Source organism: Carassius gibelio, chromosome A18 (assembly GCF_023724105.1).
Source record: "Carassius gibelio isolate Cgi1373 ecotype wild population from Czech Republic chromosome A18, carGib1.2-hapl.c, whole genome shotgun sequence".
NCBI classification, from domain to species: Eukaryota; Metazoa; Chordata; class Actinopteri; order Cypriniformes; family Cyprinidae; genus Carassius; species Carassius gibelio.
Genome location: NC_068388.1, coordinates 595,093 through 606,560, shown reverse-complemented (window position 1 = coordinate 606,560; position 11,468 = coordinate 595,093). Strand labels below are relative to the sequence as shown.

Here is an 11,468-nt window from a genome sequence, read left to right as displayed (position 1 = left end):
TTGTTTGCCCTTACCTAAGCCGCAAACCTTCTATGTAGATATCAGAGAACAATTTGAAATACTGTATCAAAGCATTCTATGGCAGTAGGGTTAGGGTTAGTTAGGGTATTCATTGTTCAATTGGGAGCCAGTGCAGAGTTGACAGAACCAGGCTAATATTGTCATACTTCCTGGTTCTAGTAATCACTGTTGGGAACATTACTTTAAAAAAGTAATTAGTTATAGTTACTCACTACTTGTTCCAAAAAGTAACTGAGTTAGTAACTGAATTACTTTATAATAAAAGTAACTCATTACCAGGGAAATTATTAACTATTTGCGTTACTGTAAAAAAAAAAAAAAAAAAAAAAAAGTTGCTATATGTCAAATAATCTTTTTTTTTTTTTTTTTGAGCAGTTTTCACAAGTCAGTTGAAATAAGTAGAACAGACAGGTGTTCGTACATAACCTTCGATATTTATTTCACGTCAACAGACAGCAAGAGTTTTATCCTGCACTTCCAAGTATTATCTTTTTAAGAAAAGTGTTTTTGGCCACTAGCTTTGTAGATTCGCGTGTCACACATTACATGTACACATTACATTCACATTCTTGCCTTTGACCACAATGAATTTGAATTAGTGCTTATATCTCTACCTTGAAAATGCAAACTTTTCATCGGATTGCTCCTGACTCGCCATCTCTGCTGCTGCGAATCTCGCGTGCGTGCGTGCATGTGTGTTTGACGCCACTATGGACGCCGGTGGCGTAAAAGCACTGGCTCTGATTGGCTACCATTAAACATATGACTCTGCCTTAGCCAATCATAATCGCTTATCTCGTTAATAACCCACCTCCTCACTCGCCGTGTGAGCCAGGAGTGCGTTCTGATTACATCGTTTATTAAATCAATGTATAGTAACGCATCGCATTTAACTTCCAGTAATGTTAACGGCGTTATAACGATGGGAAAAGTAATTAGTTAGATTACACAGTCATAATGAAATTCAGCTTATTTACAGTTTCTCATCAAATTCAATAGACTGTGCATGTTGAACTTAAAGGTGGCATGTGGCTAGAGACAATTTAACATTATATGCTGTATGTATACTTCATTTTTTTATACTTAACTTAATTTACACACTGTCTGTTGTCTATATCCTGTACTCTGAGCCTAATCACAGGTATGTCATATATGAGGTATGTCATATCTAAACCCAGTGTAAGATGGGCGAATGACATATACAGACATAAAACAAAAGTGTATGTTGCTTTAGATTAAATAAGTTAGTAAAATACAGAAATGTTTAGACAACAAGATGACAGCATCTACTCAAATGTCTCAGAAGAAGACATCCTGTCTGATGTCAGGCTAAGAAACACAGACCTTGTCAAACTCAAGATTGTGAATGCAATTTTTGTCATTTCATGACTGTCAAACCACACATATCTTGGAAAAGCACAAAGAAAAAAAAGTGTATTTTATTTCTCCCTTCTTGACTATATGTATATGTATAAAAGTAAATATTTACTGATATTTTTAAAAAACTGTTTATTAACAGACAAAATGATATTATTGAACACAAATAAATGATTTTGGGTTAGGATGGTATTAGAATCCTGATAACCCTTCTCCTCACATTACAGCGTACGGTGGTGGGCAGTTTACAAAATGTTTTACACATAAAACAAAGCTAAAAGAATAAATGTCCACAGGTTTGTGTGTTCTGTTGTGGCAACCTTGTCGCTCAACCAGTGTAAGACTCGATTTGTTCAGCTCTGATTCACAGACAGCTTTATATGCATCAGTATGTCCTTATCTGCTGTCCTCAGCCTTCACTGGTACAATCATTTGATTATACTAATATTAAGCATATTATAGAGCAACATCACTTTAAACTGAAAATGTGTTAGACAAATAAATCTTAGCTGAATCTTTCATATGTGTGCTTTACAGCATTCACAAAGACTCTGGTGTGTCCATGTGTGCAGTCTGACGCTTTTGTTTTTCATACTGATTTACACCGTCCTGGATTAAGAATCTTTGGTCTCCACCTGAATAACAACTGCAGTATGGCAATATAGCTGAAAGCAGCAATGAAGGAGCCAAGCTTACAGTGGCAATTCAATTCAATAGAACATTATTTAAGCGTTATTTAAGCATCAAAATGAGACGCAAAGAATTCATACTTAAATAACTTAGACAATGAGACAGATTTCACAACAAGAAGACAAAGTGAATCCTGTGAAATAAACGTTATCACAAAAATGTGGTACTATGCCCCATGGTTGAACAGTTACATGCAAAAGATAAGTGAAGATTAAACTGTGTGCTGCTATAAACTTTAACAGACAGAAGTCAAATTTGGTCCAGGGACGTCACAAAATCCCCCAACACAAGAAGAATATGAAAATGATCAAACACTGCCGGTGCTTGGTCCCCTGAAAATGAAGTGTACATACAATAACTTACTAAACAGGACCACAACAGCCTCTTTAAAAAGCATATTGATTGAAATAGCAACACAATCTATCAACTTCACTGGATCTTTTGTGATAAAAACAAATCTGAACAGCAAGCAAACACAAATATATTATTAATTTCAGCACATGATAATGGGAGTCCTGCACCTTCAAACAGCTCGTGCTCCTCATCTCTCTCTCTCTCTCTCTCTCTCTCTCTCTCTCTCTCTCTCACCAACACTGTAGTGCTAACTCACTCTTTCTAACAGTCATTCTCTCATCTGCCATCGACTCTATCATGCTGTATCAATGTTCTGTGTCTGTCTCATGCTTAGGAGGGATGTGTCCCTCAATAAATAAGTGCAGAGAAGGGAAACAATACATAATTGTTATGTGGCTTTGGATTAAGCATGAGAGGCTTAACATACTGTATCACACCACCGATGGTTTTAAGGATCTCTTAAGGTGTTTCAAATATGATTCTGTATGTGCTTTCTCATCTCTGTCTCGTCGATCTTTTGCTCTGTCATTTCTTCAGTCATTTGTCTAGGCATCTGTCCTGCTCTTAAAAATCAATAAATATCAGGAATGTTTGTCAAGTAGATATTACATTAGAGATGAAAAAAATTCTCAACATTAAAAAGATAAACGACATTGGGTTTATTATAAATATGATTGTGTCCTTCCAGTTGTGCTTGATTGTGCAGTACAAAGAGCAGAGTGCTATTGAACCCAAAATCTTTGACTATGTATATTTAGGAGATATGGCTCTGAGTGTGTGCCCTACTCTTGATTCAGGGAGGTATTCATTGCAAGGTTGCGGTGTAGATTTGGATTCTGACTGTGTCTGTTGCGACTCCGAACCGAGGAAAATGTAGTGTCACACCCTGGAACTTTGCACTTGTGAAGAAGGCGAAGGTGCACCGTTTTGTAATGAGCCCTGAATGTGCCTTTATTGCTGTAAACTTTCTGGCAGAGATGGCAGGTGATGGGTGATGAGCCGTTCATCTGCTGACTGAGGCAAGGCGGAGACGCAGCCGCTCTGACGCTCAGCCCGTCACAGCTCTCGTCACTGTCCTCCAGGGGGAGCCCTTCCTCACTGCCCACGTCTGAGTCCCAGGAGGAATGGGCGCTCGCTCTGGTGCTCAAGTCCAGTACAACTTCATTCTCCACGGCGCCCTTTACTGGCTCAGATGCTCTATCCAGCGATTTACTCATGGGGTAGACGAGGCCTGTACGGTGACTCTCTTTGAGGATAACAGACATCTGGCTGAGCGGCTCTTTGTGAGGGAGGTCTGGATGCTCTCTGCAGAGAGAAAATGCCCCTGAATGATCTTTGGTCAACAGCCTGTTGTGCAGATTCAGGTTTGCACTGTGTCTAGAGAATTAAAAGCAAAAAATGTTGAAGAGAAAACCAACATGCTTTTGTTTTAAACTTTTTTTGAATGTATTAAGGCAATCCTCAAACTCTTAGTCCTAATACAACATGTCATGTGCTTTTAAAAAACTGCCTTGTGTAACGTTTCCTCAAGCCTAAACATCTTACCTGTCTCTGCTGCGACGGGATGGAAAAGCAGCATTGCAGCCATCCACAGTGCACATGTGCATCTCCTTTAAATGCACATTTCGATAATGCATTTTGACACTGTAAGGGTTTTTAAATGTCTTACTGCAGATCTGGCATGGGTGTGGCTGCTCGTCTTTATCATCTGGACATATTGTCTCTGGGTCATTGCAGCCGTCTGCACAGTTTTCACTGATGTGTGTGAAATGGGCAGGTCGGTGGCCACAGGGCTGGTCTGGCCGTGAACTGCATGCTTGTTCTTCACATTTTGATGACTCCCTTTCTTTCTCATCATTCTGTTTAGTGTGAAAGAAAGAAGTAGATGACAGTGAGACGATATGATTGTCTGCCTGAGTCAGTTTGTCCCATTCTGTGTCCTGTGAGTCAGGCCCGAATCGAAAGCCACAGTCCACAGGTTCGTGCCCCATGCTGCTAATGTCACACTTTTCTGTGTCTATACAGGGGCTGAGGGCTGGATTCTCTTCCTCAGACACACCTTCAGCTGCCAGCTCATCCTTCTCAATTTTGATAGGCATGCTGGACTTTCTAGACTTCTTCTTAGGCATCTGATCTGAACTGGTCTGCATATGACTGGTGCTCACGGGCACTGAGGAAGACAGAAGTGGGAGAGAGGGCAGGCTGCCTGGCGTATGAGCTAGCTCAGCTGGGGTCACCAGGCTCCGATAAAAGGGAAGCACAGGTTGCACAGTCTTTAGATTGGGAAAGAGGATGCCGCTCTGGCTCATGCTGGATAAAGAGCCATGGAGCTTGTGCTCTGAGTTGCGGATGATGAAACTTGAGACAGTCCTGCTCTCTGGGATGGCAGCAAAGTCTCTCTTCTCACCCTCGGCTCCATCCTCCTCTCTCGGGCTCAGATCACCCTGCAGGTCCTTGTCACGATTATTGCGGTTCATAGGCATGTGCAGCCGAGGGTTCGGATTAGCACTGTGCCTGTTCCGACTACGTAAGGAGCTGAAGACCATGTTGCAGCCCTCGATGGTGCACTTGTGTTTGATCTTCAGATGAACAGCGTTATAGTGTATTTTCAACGTGCCTTTATCATAAAAGGTCTTCTCGCAGGCACTGCAGAACACACGGCCCTTCTTCAAGGATCCGCTCTTCTCTGCACACCTTACCTTGTTCTCAGGAGACATGTGTGCGATTTCAGAAGTGATGGAGGGTGTGCAAGGCGTGGAGGGAGAGGAGTTTCCACTCACGTTAAACTCTTCTGACTCTATCTTTGGAGATTCTGTGTCCATCAGACCCTCTGATCTCATTGGGTCAAACGGGCCACCGCCATCAAGGCTCACTTCGGATGTCTCATGTCTCATCTGTGCCTCCTGGTGGCTAGAATCAGTACTGGAGCTTAGCAATGGTGCCTGAACAGAATTCAGCATTTGCAGGGGCAGCATGAGGGCCATACTGTTCACCAGTGTTTCAAAATGGTGTCCGTTACTGCAACCAGGTTCTTCAGCTTTAGCTGGCAGACGCACAGGCCTCTGCGTACTGCTTTCGATGAAGCTGCGGATGTCAGAATTGGTTCTTGTGGTTGGGACTATGACTGCCTGTCCCTCCTTATCCTGCAGCGCCATGAGCTCCACAATGGACTTGGTCTCTCCGAAGCGCAGGAATTGCTGCAGCGTAACGATCTCCTCTTCAAAGGTCATTATGGCCCAGCGGTCCAATACCTTACCGGCCACATCCTAGACACATACAAACGGGGAATATCATTTGGATCATCAGTTTTAAACTAACAAATGTTCTACACCTGGGCCCTAAAATACTCCATAACATCTGACAGATTGAAAGAGTTACTAAATAACAAGTCAACCATACATCTAATGCATGTGGACTTGAGAGGTCTAATTACTGCAGCAGAGCAATTCATTCTGGAGCGTAATTCTTCTTCATTTAGATGATGCGGGTTTCCCTGTCAAAGTAGGAGGGGAGGGGAGAGATCAGAGGGGAGTCAGGCAAGTCTTTCAGCTCGCCTGTAATTACTCTTGAGTGCCAGCAGGCTTTGAAAGTCATGCAGCAGCTTCATGTTGTAACCAGAATAAATATTTTATCATACAGCATTCATCTGGAGGTCTGAAGAGGCTTTAACTTTACATTGTCCACTAGAGGAACTACCATGAATTTAATTCAACCACCAGAATACTTGACAAGCAAATAGAACGAAGAAATCTCAGTGGCTCACCACTAGATTTTAAGGAAAAGTGTGACAAAACTGTAATTATCTATCTCAAATTGAAGTGTGTTTTTCTGCAGGTCGGGTCAGTGTGAGCTCACCTGAAGTACGTAACCACGAATGTAGTCCTGGAGAGTCCAGTCCAGTGCATTTAGGATCTGAATAACCTCCTCCTGCTTAAGAACACTGAAGAGTCGGTCCAGCAATATCTTAAGACGCACTGGAATTGCTTGCGTCCCATAAAGCATCAGACTACAGATATCAAATACCACATTGGAGTGAACAATCTCCACCTGGCTTCCTTGGTACATGTGATGAACCTTCAGCTTACTCAGAGCTGCAATTCAGCAAAACAGGCATCGGTTTACATTCAGAAATCAGCAAAGCATCTCTATATGTTTCATGAAATCATTTCTGTCATTCATATCTCAATATTTGTATTTGTTGTTGTTTGTGATTGACTGTGCATTTTTATCAATTTGAGAAGAATTCTTCATGTTGCATATGCATTGAAATAAAAGTGTACTTTAATAGACTTGATTTTTTGGATGAGAAATTACAGAAAATAATGTAAATGATCTATGAAACATAACAACTACATCAAAATATAAAGTAATTATTAATTTACACCGATTTAGCATTAAAATATTTATTTATTTATTTTTATTATTATTTTAATATACCCATTGAAAGAATGTTGATTATCACCACAAAACATTTTTTTCTGATTTGGCTTTTTCTTTAAAGAAAAACACAGGCATTTATTATGGAAATAAATGTATGTAATTATTTTGAGGATTTAAAAGCAGAAATGTGAAGATTATTTTATAAAACTACTTCAATTCTTCTGTTGAAGATTGTGTTATTTGAGCTCATCATAAAGGGTTTTAGGCATTGAATTCATGGAAACCAGTCTGTAAAATTGTATTTAAAAAAAAATGTGTAAGCATTTTTCTTTGATATAATTATGCCTCATTCAGTGTAACACAATTTTTTTTTAAAGAAAACATCAACATAATTCATCAATTGAGCTTAACTTGGATTGAGCCCAGAATATTCCTTTAAAGTGCCGTTCAAGAGGAGAAGAGACGGAGAGTCAAAAAGAGAGAAACAGACAACAGTCAAGAGTGTTAAATGTGGTCTGAAGTTGTGTGAATGTTTGTGTGAAATGTAATATTATTCAGAATGTGAAACTCACCATGGGGGACCCAGCCGTGCCTGCAGTGTTCACAGAGACGCCGCCTCAGTTTACCAGGTTTGAAACTGTCACAGTTGCAGTTCAACACCGTGCAGCAAATAGCCTGTCAAACACACAGTAATAAAGTCACTAAGCTTTAATACAGTCCATCTATTTATCCAATATGCAAAGTTTCATACTTTCACTTATAAAATACATGTGTGTGTGTGTGTGTGTGTGTGTGTGTGATCATTAGTTTTTCATAGCTCCAGTGCTTTTGTTAAACCAAGAGACACCAGATATAGATTTAAAAAAATATTCCACTTTTTCTTACTGATATGCTGTTATGCTGATAATGAATTAATGCTGATTTTCTTTCAATTCAGAGACTAAAAAAATCAAAATGTAAGAATTTTTTCTAGAGTTTTAGACTGGACCTCACGGTACATTCATATATAGATATATAAATCAAATAAAGTATTCATCTGGACATAAAACATACAGTGAGTCAGTGTAAATTCAATTTAATTAATGTCACTTTGTCTATATTGCGATAACATGGTAACAGGTAACAGACAATATAACTGCACCATAACTATTTGTCCTCAAACCATAACTATAAAAGACACAAAGAGAGCGCAATCATTGAAAATGGACAAAACTCCCAATGAACTGTACATATTTACATCATGAGAGGCAATAGAATAAAATGATTTAATGCATTAGGTAACATAAAAGAAACTTCTGGAGTTATTTCTGAATACATTTCAAATTGTTACTTATGCTGGCTTATGTGCAGTTCATTTTCCAAAGCTTTATTATTACTGTTTTCATTACATTCCTCTTTTTGAAATATATGTGAAAATGTTTGTATTACATGGCACTTCAACAGTTTAATAATAATACAGCTTTATGGCTAATGGTGCGACTGTATTGTGAAATACATTACAGCAATGATACAGCATATTATTTTGAATTTTATTAAGAAATAATTAAATTTCTTAAAAATTATAACAATTTACTCTTTATTAACTGACTGATTATTAAAAAGATTTTGTTTTTGCTATGTACTATTTGTAAACCAAAGATCACAAGTAAAATCCTGACTGATATGTTTTAAACCAGAATGTCACATATTATCAGATAAATATTATTTTAACAAAGTGTACAAGTTAGTAGTTCTACTGGGACCACAAAAGCATATATTTAAGATGTGCAAGTATATGAAGAGAGAAAAGCAGCGGTGTACAGTGTAAACAAGTGCAGCGGTGAATCTCTAAAATAAAGAGTATGACTGTCACAAAACAGGCCTGTAATAGCAAACAACAGTGACAGATCAACATGAGCTTAATGAAGTCAGCGCACAAACACACACAAACACACACACACACACACACACACAAAGCTTTCACGCCCCAAGGCCATTAACTGTGTTTGCCCGCCCAGAAATGGGGTCTTAGTCCCATTTTGGGACACTAACTTATCACCATTAGCAGAAAGACAGAGACAGGATTTATTAATGCTGAGAAAAATAACAATTTGACTCCTGTTGTTCCATTAACAAAAATCTTTCGGTGATTGTCTATAATGAATGTGTCTTTCACATTGGTCTTTAGATTAAACAAGCATTCCACACACAAACACTGCGGCGGAGAATTAATACTGTCTTGAATTACATTCCAGTGGACGAGCAACAAACTCACACACTTGTGAAGACACATCACACCCATTTGAAGAGCACAATAAAGTTTCTCCTGAAATATCTAGTTATTAAATTGCTCTTAATACATAGATTCATATTCATATGCATAGTTGAGCTTGTTTTTGTCCTGCACACCAATAAACACACAGCACAGAACAGCTCACAGAATAAGCAAGCTTTTAAAATGCATTTTGCTCACCATAAAAGTCCATGCACATAACTTACAATCCTCTTTTTTTCTTATTTAATTTCTCTAAGAAAGACTCAAACTCAAACTAAACTTCTTACCTCAGACATTTTGATCAAACTGAAGTTTCCAGTGTTTCTGAGAAGTTTGCCATTCCATCAGCTCCTGTCTGTACAAGTTCTCCCTTCTACTGCAAGAGATCCATCACTCACAGTTCAGTCACACTCACCTACACAACACACACTTTCTCCTGCAATCAACAATCACTGCGCGCGTCCGCAGGCCCATGTGAGTGTGTGAGCGTGTCCAGGATGAGTGTGTGCTGGAACTGGGCGCTGGGGAGTGGAATAAGACCCTCCTACCCGTCGAACTCTCTGCCTCTCACCTTAAGAGATCTCTCTCTCACACACACACACACACACACACACACACACACACACACACCTCCCCCACTGGGTGGCGGGCCAGTCTCCTCACAGCTGGCTGGAAGAGGGCATGACACGCGTCTCTCACAGAGATTTGATCAAAAGGAATCACAAAGGCTGGAGGCTCCTAATGCAGTCAGGAGAGACTCTCTACCTCTGCTCTCTCACTCCAGCAGTTTGAGTAATGCATTAAATCAATGCAGCCCGGCACAAGACACACTCAAGCACTGGATACTGTGTGTGTGTGTGTGTGTGTGTGTGTGTGTGTGTGCTTTAACAGCCTCTGATCAATCCCAGCAACTTATGCTTTTGCTCACCAGAATCTTATATATTTCATCCAATTCAATGTTTTCTTTGCAGTGATTCAGTTGTCACATATCTGCTTTAAATACCAGGATAGGAGTCATTTCCAAAAAACACTTGGTTGTATTTTCTCTAGAAAAAAAATCATTGGTTAGGCAGGAGGATGTGAATGATTTTTCACTTGAATTCAAAAACAATTAATTAAAAACACCTTTCTAGGAACTGTCCCTTGAACGTATGACAATCAGTCCATGACGTTTTTATCTACTGAGCTGATGAGGCGATATTACATTTGGTGAAGTCACTTGACATTTTAATACACCAATTATACAGCAGGTAAAAACATGCTGCGTTTAATCCATTACAGAGCAGGTTTTAACAGGTTTTTGCTTCTTTAACACTCAGAGACAGATGAGTGAGCATCTCATATCCTTAACTACAAATTTACAACAAGCAAAATGGCATGAACTATTACTGTGTAACTAATATAGCTTGAAATATTCGGTTAAATCTGTATTACTTACAGGAGATCAAAGCTTTATTTGTAAGAGGCAAATTTTATGAAGTCACACATGGGAAGCCCTCAGTCGTGCAGCGAGACCCAGAGGACACTTATCAAATCAACATGCAGAAATTGGCTGGATTGCAGTGCTGCTGTTTGTAAGATAGCTTTTTTATAGACAGAATTAGTTTTGCTGATCTTCTCCCTCAGGCTTCGGTCTGGAGTCGAGTTCGACGCTGAGCAGCGGCTCATTCTGGCAGATTCCCTCCTGCGAACTGCATTTCACATGCAAACAAAAATCGCTTCATCTACAACATACAGGGACATATGAGAGTTTTTTGACACACCAACAGTTAGAATATAATTTAATTAACGCTAAGTATTGAACTGCACACATTTGGTCTTGTGTGTAAACAAAAGGTAAGGTGAATATCCTATAATGCACGTCTTGCACTTGTTTTGTTCATGTACAGATGCTACATGATGTGCTGTATGATTTTAGGCAAATATATCAAAGAATTGTATTGATCCCAGAGGAAGAAAGGGTAACCTAACATATTTGACCCAATCAACTTAAATAATGTTCAAATTATAAGGAACTACTGATCAAAAACACTGTGATATTATAATAAACTAATGAGAGTTTTGTGGGGGGGGGGGGGGGGCTAGTTTGTTGTCTCTGGTTGTTTTGTTGTTGTTGTTTTTGTTGTTTTGTTTAGTTGTAAAGGGTTAAGATTATAGCTAAAATAAACTGTTTACACACATCGTTCATTCACAAACATTAAAGCAATAGTCCACCCAAACATGGTCATTCTGTTATCATTTACTCCCCTTTGTTTTCGTTCCAAACTCGTATGACTTTCATTCTTCTGTCAATCACAAAAGGAAACAATGTAATGAATATCCAGTCGGATGAATTCATTACAATGGCGGTGCATTTTAATTCATTTCAAAAGAGTAATCATTTTCCTGTAAA

The 11,468-nt window shown here is 39.2% G+C and overlaps 1 protein-coding gene across 2 annotated transcripts; it reads right to left on the bottom strand.

The window, feature by feature from the left end:
- Window positions 1-453: 453 nt before the first annotated feature.
- Window positions 454-9,599, bottom strand: LOC127933883 (zinc finger protein basonuclin-2-like). Of its 2 annotated transcripts, none has more exons than XM_052530936.1 (5): window positions 9,364-9,599; window positions 7,395-7,497; window positions 6,298-6,533; window positions 3,988-5,708; window positions 454-3,747 (listed from the first exon to the last, which is right to left on the bottom strand). In XM_052530936.1, the coding sequence occupies exons 1-5, from the start codon at window positions 9,370-9,372 to the stop codon at window positions 3,225-3,227; spliced, it is 2,592 nt and encodes an 863-aa protein (XP_052386896.1). In that variant the 5' UTR covers window positions 9,373-9,599; the 3' UTR covers window positions 454-3,224. The 2 variants fall into 2 exon arrangements, with proteins under 2 accessions (XP_052386896.1, XP_052386895.1); XM_052530935.1 differs by having other exon boundaries at window positions 454-3,819; window positions 9,364-9,598.
- Window positions 9,600-11,468: the final 1,869 nt, after the last annotated feature.